The sequence below is a fragment of the Podarcis filfolensis genome (genome assembly GCF_964270895.1).
Source record: "Podarcis filfolensis genome assembly, chromosome: 3".
Lineage (NCBI taxonomy): Eukaryota > Metazoa > Chordata > Lepidosauria > Squamata > Lacertidae > Podarcis > Podarcis filfolensis.
In genome coordinates this window covers 18,772,130-18,787,690 of record NC_139606.1, presented here as the reverse complement: position 1 = coordinate 18,787,690, position 15,561 = coordinate 18,772,130, and the positions used below count along the sequence as shown (strand labels likewise).

Below are 15,561 nucleotides of genomic sequence, written 5' to 3'. Positions count from 1 at the left end.
GTCAGGCTTCCGTTGTTCCTGCACCTACTTAGCATTAGCTATCTAATCTACCTCTCTGCCTCTTTGGTCCTATATTGCCGAACAGTGGAAAACCAGAAAACACCCCTTGTGTGTTTATTCATTTTATTACCCTCCTTCATCAGCAGGTCCCAGGGCAAGTTAAAGGTAAAGGGTAAAGGGACCCCTGACCATTAGGTCCAGTCGTGACCGACTCTGCTGCCTTGTGGGACATCTTCAGGAGAAGGAAAAGCTAAGAAGCAAGCCCCACCGAATCTGGAGTCCCTAAGATGGTTGTATGCCTCCTTCTGACAACTCCTGCCACAAAGCTGGTGCCAAATGTGTTGCTCTGCTTTCCTTTGGACCACATCAGTGAAATGGAGATGGTGGTCTTGTTGCTCTGACTTTCATATACAATGGCCAGGCTTGTGCCCTGGGCAGGTCACTTTGGCGCTACTGATGTAAGGTTAAAGGTAAAGGTAAAGGGACCCCTGACCATTAGGTCCAGCCGCGAACGACTCTGGGGTTGCAGCGCTCATCTCACTTTATTGGCTGAGAGAGCCGGTGTACAGCTTCCGGGTCATGTGGCCAGCATGACTAAGCCGCTTCTGGCGAACCAGAGCAGCGCACAGAAATGCCGTTTACCTTCCTGCCAGAGCGGTACCTATTTATCTATTTGCACTTTGATGTGCTTTCGAACTGCTAGGTTGACAGGAGCAGGGACCGAGCAACGGGAGCTCACCCCGTCGCGGGGATTTGAACTGCCGACCTTCTGATCGGCAAGTCCTAGGCTCTGTGGTTTAACCCACAGCATTACCAGATGTTTTTCAAAGAATCTGGGGACTTTGAGGTCTCTTCCAAGTCTTACGGTTCTAGGACTTCAACAAAAACTTTTCCTCTGCACTTCTCCCATTTATTTGGGGATATATATATATATATATATATATATATATATATATATATTCTCACTACATACATCATTACTGCAACAGCCGGAGCACATCAGCGGAGACAAATTAGCTGAATGTAAGCAGCACTTTGATGAATAAAGTGACTGAGTGGCAATTAAGTCGAAAAACACACGGAGCCCATTAAGACAACATGCATATCTATTGCCAATAAGCAGCCCTTCTGCTCGGCCTGAGCGGCAATCTTTGAGTGATTTTGCAGCCGTCTAATTTCTTTTGTCTAGTCATCACCGGCTTCGTTGGCTGGGAAGTATTAGGAAGTCTTCACGCCACATTTGGCGGCGTCTCATTATGGCGCATTGTAAACCAATCCGCGGAAAACGAAGGCTGAATCTCGTCGGTGATTGGGGTGGTTGTTTTCTCCCTCGCTCATCTGTTCCTCGTGATTTAAGTGCACCGTTGTAAAATTCCGCCTGGCGTCATTGCTTTTGTCGCCGTAAAGTTGCTTATTGCCCCATTGTAGAAGATGGCTCATGATCCTGGCCAAGAACGAACAGGCCTATAAAGTCCTTGACGCAATGGTTTCGTATACAGGTGGTTGTTGTTGAAAATGGAGACAACTGCCGTGCTTGCTCCCCACACACCATTGTCTGCGAGGCTCCTTCTTTGCTTTCACACTCCCTCCCAGCCCCCTAGAGCGGGGGGTGGGGGTGGGGGAGAACTGTTTGAGCCTGCTAGGCCAAGATACTAATCTATGGCAGCCCCATGAGCCACGTTTGACAGGTGGCAGGCATGCCAACTCCAGGGGGTCTGCAGCCTTCCCGGGATTGCCCACTGGCAACTTCAACTTGCAGAGGAGGAGGAGATCCAGCGTGACACAGTGGTTAGAGTGTCGGACTAGGACCTGGGAGACCAAAGTTTGAATCCCTACACCTCCATGAAGCTCACTGGGTGACCTTGGGCCAGTTGCTGCCTCTCATCCTAACCTACTTCACAGGGCTGGTGTAAGGGTTAAAAAGGAGGGAATAACCATGTACTATTGTTTATTCATTGATTTAATTTGCACATTTGGGGGGAAATGGTGGAGTATAAATGTAATAAATGACGGAATAAATAAATAAGCAAGCTGGACTGCTGGGGTAGCTCAGTTGGTAGACTCTGAATCTCAGGGTTGTGGATTTGAGCCCCACATTAGGGAAAAGATTCTTGCATTGCAGGGGTTGGACTAGATGACCCTTGGTGTCCCTTCCAATTCTATGATTCTATGATGCAGGGGTCCATGAACTCAGAAGTTTGGGAAACCCTGCATTATAGGAGATGATAGATAGATAGATAGATAGATAGATAGATAGATAATGATGGGGTATAAGGGTTAATTGAACAAATGAAAATGTCTTAACCTTGGTCTCTCTAGTCACATTATCACCTAAAGTCTCAGGCAAATAGATATTTCCCAGCCCTCATAGGCTATATAAAGGTAAGGTAAAGGACCCCTGGATAGTTAAGTCCAGTCAAAGGCGACTATGGGGTTGCGGCGCTCATCTTGCTTTCAGGCCGAGGGAGCCGCTGTTTGTCCATAGGCAGCTTTTCAGGTCATGTGGCCAGCATGACTCAACCGCTACTAGTGCAACGGAACACAGTGACAGAAGCCAGAGCGCATGGAAATGCTGTTGTATCTTTCCGCTGCAGCAGTACGTATTTATCTACTTGCGCTAGCACAGGGGGTCAGCAAACTTTTTCAGCAGGGAGCCGGTCCACTGTCCCTCAAACCATGTGGTGGGCCAGACTATATTTTGGGGAAAAAATGAACAAATTCCTATGCCCCACAAATAACCCAGAGGTGCATTTTAAATAAAAGGACACATTCTACTCATGTAAAAATCCGCTGATTCCTGGACCGTCCGCGGGCCAGATAGAGAAGGCAATTGGGCCGGATCCGGGCCCCGGGCCTTAGTTTGCCTACCCATGCACTAGCATGCTTTCGAACTGCTAGGTTGGCAGGAGCTGGGACAGAGCAACGGGAGCTCACTCCGTTGCGGGAATTCGAACCGCCGACCTTCTGATCGGCGAACCCAACAGGCTCAGTGGTTTAGACCACAGCGGTTTAGACCACATAGCGTCCAAATAGGCTATGTACATATTACTGGCTTGAAATGCTGCAAGGTTGTTTTTCTCTCTGCTGTCTCCAGCTCCCATTTGCATTTTACTGTCCACACCAGAGAGGGGCTGGGCATGTCTTCCCCTGACATGCGTTGCCCGTTTTGTTTCCCTTCACCTGAGCTTGCCCAACTCCGGTTCATGAAGGTGCCCTCTGCGCATGAACTGGAGCTTAACTGCAATGCGGATGCGCCTTAAGTTTCCCATTCAGACGAAGCCCGCGAGATGAGATCTGTGCAGGACCACAGCCACCCACGCCCAACCGACCCCTGGGACTCGAAAGAAGGATGTGGAAATTAAAACAATTCATTACATTCCAAACGGACGGCGCAGTCATCAATAAATAAATGCCTCGGGTGCAATCGTCGATATGGATCTGTTGAACTATTCAATAATTAAATGTAAACCGTCTGAAGAGATTTATTAATTATTTTCATGTATTATTCAGCTGGCATCGCTTCTGAGACAGTGATAGTCTGGAGGGGTGTCCCAGGAACCAGGGGGGAGGAAGTTCAACCCATAGAGAAAATGAGAGATGCATTGCTAAAGCAGAACCAGCCGGCATAAAGCAAGCTCTGTCTGGGATGCTTGGCTTGGTAGGGAAGGGGATTCGTATAAAAGCAAACAACGGGAGATTCCTCTCTATAGCAGCGCTAGAGGCACTAATTTCAAGAGATTTTGTGCTCTCTCTGGTGGGCATCCTTGGAAATGCAACCCAGCACGTCCAGTAATGTAAAAGCACCTGATTCTCCTCACATTATGTCAAATGAGGCACACAAAAACAACAACCACCGATTACAAAAGCAACCAATATAGTTAATTTTGGATTTGTTTGGGTTTTTCGTTTGTTTGTTTTTGTGTGTGTTTTTGGTTAAGGTTTCTCCTGGAGGAAAGTCTTTACGTTGGCAAGCGGTTAAAGGAAATTTGCAAATAAATACAGTGGTACCTCGGTTCTCGAACGTCTCCATTGCCGAACCTTTCGGAACCCGAATACACAGGGGGATGTTACTCCAGACAGGAGGACTTCCTGTCACACCTGGTCTGGAGCATCCTCCCCCTGCATGTGACCAGGTAGATGGGTGTGACCCTGTGAGACCCTTGTAAAAGGGCCAGTCACGCAGTCATCTTCCCTTGCTCTTCTTCTCTTTTGCTGCTCTCTTCTGATACTGATGCATTTGCTGTGTGCTGGCTCTCAGTCAGCAGCACATGGGCTCATCCCTCACAAAAGGATGACTCCACACCTTTCTCTGTATCTGCAACTACAAGCTAAAGCCTGCCTTCAGGATCATACTGTGAACTGAATGTGAGTAAACTTCTTGTTACTTTTAAGGAAAGACTCTTGTGTCTTTATTCTGTTTAAGAGGGAACAAAGGGGATTTACCAGGAATAATCCAATCTGGACAAGACAGACTGGATTGTTTAACTAAAGAGATTCAGTTGAGTCTACCAACTAGCTTCCTGCAATATATTGGGGTATATACTCTGCTACATGAGTGAGGAAAGATAATACAGTGGTACCTCGGGTTAAGTACTTAATTTGTTCCGGAGGTCCGTTCTTAACCTGAAACTGTTCTTAATCTGAAGCACCACTTTAGCTAATGGGGCCTCCTGCTGCCGCCGCGCTGCCGGAGCACAATTTCTGTTCTCATCCTGAAGCAAAGTTCTTAACCCGAGGTACTATTTCTGGGTTAGCAGAGTCTGTAACCTGAAGCGTCTGTAACCTGATGCGTCTGTAACCTGAGGTACCACTGTATTCTGAAGTGGTACAACCTATGTCCCTTCTCCCTAAGTTAAGAACTCACTGCAAATAGAAAACCAACCCGAGGTACCACTGTATTTAATCCATTTATCCTCCCCTACTATCCACAACACCCCCACACTTTTCTCCCCCTAGGACTAGGTCATGTCCATGCCATGCATCCAAAGCATATACCTTCCCCCAAAGAATCATGGGAACTGTAGTTCACCTCCCACAGAGCTACAATTCCCAGCACGCTTAACCAACTGCCGTTCCCAGGATTCTTTGGGGGAAAGCCATGTGGTTCAGATGTGTTTTGAACAGATGGTGTGGCTGAGACCCTAATGAATTCCTGTACTTTGCCTTTCCGCCAGCCTGCTGACAGATAGCATTACCCCCTTGTGGACAGGTAAAAAAGGACCCCTGGAAGGTTAAGTTCAGTCAAACTTAACTATGGGGTGCGGCGCTCATCTCCACTTTCAGGCCAAGGGAGCAGACAGCTTTCTGGGTCATGTGGCCAGCATGACTAAACCGCTTCTGGTGCAACGGGACACTGTGATGGAAACCGGAGCCCATGGAAATGCCGTTTACCTTCCCACTGCAGCGGTACCTATTTATCTACTTGCACTGGTATGCTTTTGAACTGCTAGGTTGGCAGGAGCTGGGACAGAGCTCCCCCGTCACAGGGATTTGAACTGCTGACCTTCTAATTGGCAAGCCCAAGAGGCTCAGTGGTTTAGACCACAGCGCCACCTGCATCCCTGCCCCCCTTGTGGATAGTGTTGTTTTGGCTACATAAGACTAGGCACTCAGAACATAGAGTTTGCTGTTAGTATGCATTCTGAATTTACGTTAGGTATCAGCGCCAAAAGCGCTATTTCTAAGATATAGCCAACATTAAAGTGCAAAAAGGCTGTGCATTATTAACAGTGTTTGGGCAGAGGGGGTTATTTCTCTGTACAGCAGTTGCTGATAACCTAAGGAAGAACCACATGCTTTAAACGTACCTCCATGCCATTTAAAAGATGCTAAATAAATATTTCTAGAGCTGAGACAATAAGGGACAATTACATTTCTGTGCCCATATACTGACATGTAAAAAAAAAAAAAAAGATTTGGTGGTGGAGGAACAAGTGATCCGATTTTTTAAAGTCGTGCTATTATTTGCAAACCAGACAATCCAAGACTGTGTCTTCAGTAGTACCATTCCCAACCTTTCTTTCACACTGTGCGGTGTGCATTTCGAAGCTATTCTGTGTCCCTGTCCCTGTGTGCCATGTCCCAGGCAAAAGGAAAGGTGAACTCCTTGAATCCTTCTCTTCGTATCTGCATTGCAGCATTATACAGATCCTTCTCTTTCCCCTCCCCATGTTCTGCTCTCAGAGGGCAGAACAGGGTCGTGCGAAATCAATTTCAAGCAAAATTGACAATGCAAATGTTTTCTTTTGCACATTGCAGCCTGATGCAGCCTTTGACATTGATTAACTTAAAGTTAACAGGAACTTAAGACATGCATGCAGAGGTTTCTAGGTTCCTTGCAGGGTGATAGTGGGTGGTTAGGGAGAAAATAAAAAGAGCAATTTACAACAACGTTGTCAAAGGCTAGAGAGACCTCCTAGGCTCTGAGTACACTTTGGGGGGATGTGTTGAGCACTGCTATAATTTGAAGTGATGGATGGATACTAAAACGTTACAGCACACTTTATTTCAAAGGACAGTGGGTGGTATTCAACTCAATTTTACTCAGAGTAGGTGCATCGAAATTCATGGACCTGACTTAATCGTGCTCATTAATTTCAGTGGCTCTGCTCTGTTTAAAATCCAGTTGAATGCCATCCTGTATTTTTCTGTTCTTACTATATGTAAAGGTTGCTTGCAACTGAAATTATTTAACAAAACCAATAAATAAAATAAATAAGAAAGGAACATCCCAATATTTCAAAGTATGCTTGGATGGAGATTTATTCACAGGTATGTAAATTTCCCTTAAATTTTTATTATCTTTCTACAATTGAAAAATTAGGCTGCAATCATAACTCCACTTACCTTGGAGTAAGAGCTCCTGAAATAAATGGGCCTTTATTCTAAGTACGGATGTCTTGAATTCCAGCCTTCATAGAACCAGAGAATCATATAATTGGAGAGTGGGAAGGGACCGCGAGGGTCATCTAGCTCAACCCCCTGCAATGAAGGAATCTTTTGCCCAATGTGGGGCTCAAACCCATGACTCTCAGATTAAGAGTGCGCTACCAAGTGAGCTAGGACGCGGGTGGTGCTGTGGGTTAAACCACAGAGCCTAGGACTTGCCAATCAGAAGGTTGGCGGTTTGAATCCCCACTACGGGGTGAGCTCCCGTTGCTCGGTCCCTGCTCCTGCCAACCTAGCAGTTCAAAAGCACGTCAAAGTGCAAGTAGATAAATAGGTGGGAAGGTAAACAGCGTTTCCGTGTGCTGCTCTGGTTCTCCAGAAGTGGCTTAGTCATGCTGGCCACATGACCCGGAAGCTGTACGCCAGCTCCCTCGGCCAATAAAGTGAGATGAGCGCCACAACCCCAGAGTCGGCCACGACTGGACCTAATGGTCAGGGGTCCCTTTACCTTTTACCAAGCGAGCTACCCCAAAAGCACTTTCCCACAAGACAAAATGGACCTGCTCGATAAATCCTTCCGCTCACCCCAATGTGGTTGGGCCTTAAATATACTGTCTTTGGTTGTATTTGTGGGTTGATTTCAAAAAATTCTGCTGGAAAAATGCTTATGTCCATGTGGAGATGGCAATATTGAATCAGTAGCTCATGTGCTTTTGGCTTGCACTCTTTATAACGATTTGAGGAGTGAGGTTATTACCCCTCTGCTACTATCCAGACCAGGTCGCTCAACCATTTGCTACTGTGTCCTTTATTCTAGCAGATCAAGATAATCAGGTGACAGCCAAAACTGCAAAAAAATTAGCAGGGGCAATTAGAACAAGATCTATTATTTGATTATTGATGTAAACTTCCAAAATGTATTTTGTATAGTTAATTTTTTGCCTCTATCTTCAGTTCAGTGGTACCTCGGGTTAAGTACTTAATTCGTTCCGGAGGTCCGTTCTTAACCTGAAACTGTTCTTAACCTGAAGCACCACTTTAGCTAATGGGGCCTCCTGCTGCCACTGCGCCGCTGGAGCACGATTTCTGTTCTCATCATGAAGCAAAGTTCTTAACCTGAAGCACTATTTCTGGGTTAGTGAAGTCTGTAACCTGAAGCGTATATAACCTGAAGCGTATGTAACCCAAGGTACCACTGTACGTTGTGTTTTATTTTATTGCTATGGCTAGTGGCTGATGAAAATAAAGATTCTTCTGATTCTGTGGCTGGGCCTGTGGAATGACTGTGTGACAGAGCTGTGTCTCATATGCTAGCCATCACAACACAGAGCACTGAGGAAGATGGGACACTTCACATTTCTTATATTGGAACCCATGCAAGGAAAAGGAAGCCATGCACTTTGGAGAACCCCTGCATTGGGCTCCTGCCTTCATGGGCTGGACTCTGGGTAGTAATCACAAGATTGTTATGGATCCAGTCCTGAGATCTTTAGCTCCTTGATGCCCATGGAAAGCACAGCAGTGGCAGGCATCTAAACAATCTGGATTGTAGCCAGAGAAGATTATATAAAACCAAATGTAGCTGTACTAACCCCTAAGGAGTTGGGAAGTCAAAACTCACAGCTGGGCAATAGCTTCATGGAAATGTCACAGGACTCAGCTATACAGCTGCAAATAAAACATTTTAAGTGTGATATACAATGTGACACTAGATGGTGATGGTGAGTCTTATGGAAAATTCAGTGTATTTTCAAAAACGCTTTTTAAAATAATAATAAAAAAACATTTTCAGAACGGTTTTTATGTCTGTAGATTCCACCACAAAAGTGCGGGAATGTTCCGAGTTCCCCAGACTGTTTCGTCAGGCAAGGTGTTACACAAAACAGGATGGGGGAAGGAGGAGAAAAAACAAGGAACGAAGGAAGCAACTTTTTAAAAAAAACACAGGCAGATTTTGTTGCCCTGCTTTGTGTAACATCTTGCTTGATCCAAGAATTCAGGAGAACACGAGAGCTTGCCCCACCTCCTGGTTGGTCCCCCAAAAAGCATTATTTCCCAGCTGTGGATTCTGCAAAGAACAGATCACTGGTCCAACAGGCTGTTAATGGAGCAAGCAGATCACCAAGGGATCGTAGAATTGGAAATTGTCCTGAGGATCATCTAGTCCAACCCCCTGCAATGCAGGAATGTGCAGTTGTCCCAGACGGGGATCAAACCTGCTACATTTTATCACTCAGCAGTTAAAATCCTTATTCTATAAAACTAAAGGCTTCCTGGTCACCCAGGTATGTGGGGGCTCCTTCAAATGTAATGCAGTTGCTACTCAACAAAGGACTTTTAAGCTCAGCCCAGTCTACTCAGAAGCCAACCCCACTGAATTCAATGGGACCGGCTTCCAGGCTAGGGCTGCCATACGTTGGAAAATTCCTGGACGTATCTGGGATTCTTCCGTCGGAAATAGCATCCGGGTAGAATTTCCAAAAATCAGTAAAAATGCCTGGGGAAACCTGGGCATATGGCAACCCAAATCGGAAGTAATGATTTCCTAAAAAATAGCTTTAAAAAAATTCATTTGAGAGGTGGATTTTGCAAGAACTTTGCTCCAGAAAAGCTCAACAACCTTTTGAAATATGGCAACCCTGTGAATCCAGGAAAGTGTGTGCAGGATTGCAGCCTAAATGCAGGAATAGCATGGAACCAGTGTGCAGGTAGTCACATGAGCCAGCTGTTGCGTGTGCATGTATATCACTGCATAAGCACACACTGGGGACACACACACACACACACGTGATGGTCTAGACATGGATTGCACAATGCTGTCTGCACAGGAGCCCTTTTGAGACAGGGGTCCTGTCCTGTTTTAACAACTCACACATCTCAATTGTAAAGCACATGAACTGCTTGCCAGGAAATTTGTACATTGCTTGGAACTAAGCTTACTTTATGCGCCCTAAGGACACATGCCTCCTGCATCGGTTATTTTCATTTAGATAGCAATAAACCAGGGGTCAGCAAACTTTTCCAGCAGGGGGCCGATCCACTGTCCCTCAGACCTTGTGGGGGGCCAGACTATATATTTTGGGGGGGGGAATAACGAATTCCTATGCCCCACAAATAACTCAGAGATGCATTTTAAATAAAAGGACACATTCTACTCATGTAAAGACATGCTGATTCCCGGACCATCTGCGGGCTGGATTTATAAGGCGATTGGGCCAATCCAGCCCCCGGGCCTTAGTTTGCCTACCCATGCAATAGACTAACCATCTTTCCTTTGTTCCTGGTTGCCATACATTTGCTTTGAGCTCTGTCCAATAGACAGCAGTTCTACATTAGCAGAGGCGTAGATGCTTTCAGATTTAAATGAACCATAGCAATGTACTCTATGTTGGATATATAACCATCCTGGGAATATTTGACAGCAGGGGAAAAATATTTTCTAAACAGTAAAAACTAAAAACAATCTCGGATTAGAATTCCAACTCTAATCTCTTTCAGGGATATAATAAACCCATATGGAAGCAGCTTTTTATTTCAAAGTTGTTGTTTCCTTTCCTCCACCAAAGCTACTGTAGAAAATGAGTGAAGAAGCATTTCTTCAAATAATCATACACATATTTATCCTGCTGCTAATATAAAGTGCCTACAAACAGCAAAGAGACATGATAGCAAACATACAGGGTTTAAAAAAAGAAAGAAAGAAGAAGTCCACAGATCACCAACTCAAAAGCATACCTAAGCAGAAGAAATTTGGTCAGCTATAATTAATTTTTAAAAAATGTTCAGTGGAATCATGATCCTTTCAAAACCACACTGTCACCATTGTTCCTGACTGAGATCTGGTCCTCCTTTGCCTCGATCCGATACAAACATGCAACTGTGGGTAGCTCCCTTTAGATCAGCTTGTTTGCAGAGCAGCTTCTGAACAGGTCCACAGTTGCCCAATGGAAAGTTACTCCTTAAAGAAAGAAAAAAACCACTCCCGCTTTCTCGGTGAGGAAATCTTCCCAGAGTCTCCCAGGCCTCTCTACACTTGCTTGACGCTGTTCAGCAGGTCTGTGAGCTCACTGATGTACTTGATGGTGTATTTCAGCGTCTGTATCTTCGTGAGAGGCTGACCCCTTTGGCTGTAGACGGGAGGCAGGTAGTTGCGAAGAGTGTGCAGCGCTTCGGCCAAGGTCCTCATCCTCAGCTTCTCCCTTTCGCTGGCCTTTCTCCGGCGCTGAACGGACATCCTGACTTTGGAGCCCTTGGCGAGGGCTTTGCCCTGGCCAGGTCCTGGGAGATAGACAGGAGGAAAGTCCATCAGGTTATAGCTCCTGTTGCTGCTGTCACTGCTGCTGCTGGCACAGGGCATCTCCATCACAAGGGGACAAGGCGAGGATGCATAGGATTCGAAGGAAGGGGATGGAGAGATGCTCTGGGGAGATGAGCTTTGGCTGAGCTCCAGAGGCCCAGTCTTCCAGTCCCACGAGAAATAGGAAGAGTTCTCTGACTCTGCGCTCCCTTCCATGCTCACCAAAGCCTGGCCCGATTTGTGGCAAGGGGAAAAGCGGGAACGATTTCCTGTCAAAGCTGCAAGCAGGGAAAATCTGTGGCCTCCCTGTCTGCGGAGACCCTTTTATGATAGAGGGAGGGGTGGCGTAAGAAGTGACAAAATGGGAAACGGGGAAGGGGCCAAGGTGTGGGGAGGATTCAAAGGAAGGCAAGTGCCAAAATGGAAAATGAACTCCTGGCGGTGTTACTTTCCTCTCTATGATAATTATCAACCTTTGGCTAAAACCCATTTAAGCTAACAGGCCCTAGTGAGAAAGAAAAGTGGTGGTGGTTGAGGGGGAGAGATTATCATCTTGTAGCAAAACCAATTGAGCCTTCTTATCTACATTTAACAGTGTCCTGTGGAATAACTGGCAGTGGGAAAGGAAATATAGAAAACGGGCCGCAGGATCAACACCTAGGTTTCAATTTTATTTGACTGGATTGGATTTAAAGTGGTAATTTGGCTGACAGGGACACAACGACAACAAACTCCTATTACAGACCCTGCCAGTGCTCCTATTTCCTGGTTTAAAGAAGCCATCCCAGTTTCTGATTTGATCCCAGAATGTCCCATTTTTCCTTAAAGGTAAAGGTAAAGGGACCCCTGACCGTTAAGTCCAGTCGCGGACTTTAACAAAATAGTATATATATTTTTAAAGTGACTATGGTGCTTCATGAAGAATAAATCAGTGTTAGGAATTTATTTTGTAGGGCTAAAAGGTAAAAGTAAAGGACCCCTGACAGTTAAGTCCAGTCGCGAATGACTCTGGGGTTGTGGCGCTCATCTCACTTTAATGGCCAAGGGAGCTCGGGTTTGTCCACAGACAGCTCCCGGGTCATGTGGCCAGCATGACTAAGCAGCTTCTGGTGAACCAGAGCAGCGCACGGAAATGCTGTTTCCTATCCGCCAGAGTGGTTCCTATTTATCTACTTGCACTTTGACGTGCTTTCAAACTGCTAGGTTGGCAGGAGCAGGGACCAAGCAACGGGAGCTCACCCCATTGCAGGGATTCGAACCGCCAAACTTCTGATCAGCAAGCCCTTGGCTCTATGGTTTAGATCACAGCGCCACCTGCATCCTTCATTTTCCTTAGGATGTCCCTAAGATGTCAGAGCCATCTGAAAGCAGTCCTGTATAGGGAAGGTTTTAAAAAACTGTTTTACTATGTTTTTATATATGTTGGAAGATGCCCAGAGTGGAATGGTATGTCCCTATTTGGAGAAATGTTGGAGGTTATGCTGTTGAATAAAATATTCCTTGTGGAATTGCTTCCAATAAAATGTGTTCCACTATGTCTCACACACACACACACACACACACACACACACACACACGCCCCACAAACACAGAATTGATTCCCCACATTTCACTCCCCAAATATACTAAACTGGGGGGATGGAGAAATGTATTTCAGATTTTTAGCGTTCGCATTGTCTTCTTTCTGGATCTAAAAATTCTAAATGTCCATTACGTTGAACATTCCTTTTAAAAGCACACACCAAAAACAAGCATTAAAAGCCTTCCAGATTATTATAACCCCTATACAGCACTTGAAGCTCCTTGCACAAAACAATATCATAATATGCAAATATATTAGCTTTTAGAGGCAATATTGCCTTTTGCCTACCCACCACCACAGAATAGTACAGATGTTCTACTTAGAATAATTTTCTCATATTGGTCTGAATGGCTTGGTAAAATAATGGAATTCTTTCTGAAGGCATTTCGATCAATCCCATTATCTACATTTAGCAGGAACAGTAGTGTCACATTATTTAGACAGAGCTTGGCTGACTCTTTCTAGCGGATGTAGCATAATGGTTTAGGAGACTACAGCCGCTATCCTTTTTACCTGGGAGTAAGTGCCGCTGAACTCAATGGGGCTTACTTCTGAGTAGACATGCATAGTTCTGTACTACAGGTTGGGAAGTCTCTGGGTGAAATTGTGTCTTTGCTCTGAGCTCACTCAGGGCTTCCATTAACTTTTTTTTTTTTACAGCTCCCTCATCTGCAATGCAGGCATGAGAATAATAACTTACCTACTGGAATTGCTGCAAGGATTTTAGATTATTCATTTATTTGGAATACTTCTACCCTGCTTTAGGGCCCTGAGAGGCTGTCAAAATGAAACCTTGTACAGGAATAAAAATTACGCTGTCTCCATACACACCATGCATTAAAAGCATGCACCCAAGAATCCCGGGAATGCTGAGGTAAACCACAATTCCTGGGTTCTCTGGGGAAAAGTACAGTGGTACCTCGGGTTACATACGCTTCAGGTTACATATGCTTCAGGTTACAGACTCCACTAACCCAGAAATAGTGCTTCAGATTAAGAACTTTGCTTCAGGATGAGAACAGAAATCGTGCTCCAGCGGCGCAGCAACAGCAGGAGGCCCCATTAGCTAAAGCAGTGCTTCAGGTTAAGAACAGTCCTCCGGAACAAATTAAATACTTAACCTGAGGTACCACTGAAATGTGTTCATCCTTGTTCCTCCCTAGTGTCATAGCCAGGCAGCAGTTCCACCTAAAATCCTCAAAAGTAAGGGAAAGAGTCAGCCAGAACTCAGCGAGCTGATTATGGGAAATGTTTATTATGTACTTACATAAGTATTGTAAACAGATTAATACATTGGCAGGATTTTAAGAGCACTTGTAATTTTAGAAATAATGTAAGAAATTTGAGGTAGGGAAAGAAATGGAGTAGAAATGATATGCAGTTCAAAAAGAAATTTAAAGAACCCGGGGGGGGGGGGGAGGAATCACGGGATTCGGAGAAGACAATTTTAGGGATTTGATATTGATTTTATGTATATTTTTCTTTGTTTGTGGTTGTCATGTTTGTTGTTTGTTTTTTATTTTTGTTGAAAATTTAATTAAAATATTATTTTTTAAAAAATAGAAGACATCTGAAGGCAGCCCTGTACAGAGAAGTTTTCTTTTTAATGTTTAATGTTTTATTATGCTTTTTAAAATATTTTGGAAGCCTCCCAGAGTGGCTGGGGCAACTCAGTCAGATGGGGGGCGGGTGTAAATAATAATAAAAAATTTTTATTATTATTGAATACAATGTTCCTACTTTCATTGGAGAAATGTTGGGGGTCATGTATCCCTTGGACTGCAGGCAGTGGAGGGCAAGAGTTAATTTCAATGGCACAGGCTTCTCAGAACTCCTCTCGAATTGTGATAGCAAGCTATAAGCCAAAATAGATGAACTAATTAAAATCTGAGCATTTGGGGTTGTGGTTATTAAACTTTGATTGCTGTTTTATATGATCGCAGAAACAAAGTGTTCCTGAATTTGTAGGCCTCATTTGGCTTTACTAGTGAACATGAAGCAAAATGTACATAGAAAAACCAGCAGAAGAATGTGGAAGCCTGTAATGTCCCCAAAAAAAACATACCTCACACGGAGGAATTGTCCTGATACCTTTTTCTGTTGTGAATGCATGGCACTAGGTGGGCATTAGGTGCTGGCTGAGGGCAAGCTGTGGTTGGTGGGTCAGTGTCTATTCACCCTAATGGCCTGCCTTCACTGATGGTTAGATACACAAATACAGTGGTACCTTGGGTTACATACACTTCAGGTTACAGACTCCGCTAACCCAGAACTAGTACCTCGGCTTAAGAACTTTGCTTCAGGATGAGAACAGAAATCGTGCTCCGGCAGCGCGGCAGCAGTGGAAGGCCCCATTAGCTAAAGTGGTGCTTCAGGTTAAGAATAGTTTCAGGTTAAGAACGGACCTCCGGAACAAATTAAGTAGTTAACCCGAGGTACCACTGTAGTCTAACCTGGTATGAGGCAGTTTCATACTTCCCAAGAAGAAAATTATTATAAATTAATTTGGAGATGGTATTTAACACCAGTCAGATTAAATCAAATAAACAAGGAATATTTGGTGTTATGTTGGAGGGGATGCCAGGAAACAGGGAATTATGTTCACATGTGGTGGAGGTGTAAACATGTACATTTTTTTTTGCAAAGGGTTTTTAAGGAGATAACAGAAGCCATTGGGTTGAAGCTTATCGAAAGTCCAGAGGTAGTGTTATTATCAATTTATGGTGGGGTGGAAGGTACACATGCTACAAAGCACTTGCTCACAAATTTATTGACAGCTGCACGAGTTATTATA

At 44.7% G+C, this 15,561-nt stretch overlaps 1 protein-coding gene across 1 annotated transcript; it reads right to left on the bottom strand.

Annotated features, from left to right (window-relative positions):
• Positions 1-10,502: 10,502 nt before the first annotated feature.
• MSGN1 (mesogenin 1) lies at positions 10,503-11,992 on the bottom strand. Its single transcript, XM_083605756.1, has one exon. It carries the CDS (start codon positions 11,399-11,401, stop codon positions 10,916-10,918), a length of 486 nt encoding a protein of 161 aa, XP_083461882.1. The 5' UTR covers positions 11,402-11,992; the 3' UTR covers positions 10,503-10,915.
• Positions 11,993-15,561: the final 3,569 nt, after the last annotated feature.

Bases quoted from the DNA above. Each gene is read 5' to 3' on its own strand.
- MSGN1 (XM_083605756.1), bottom strand. From the start codon at position 11,401: ATGGAAGGGAGCGCAGAGTCAGAGAACTCTTCCTATTTCTCGTGGGAC.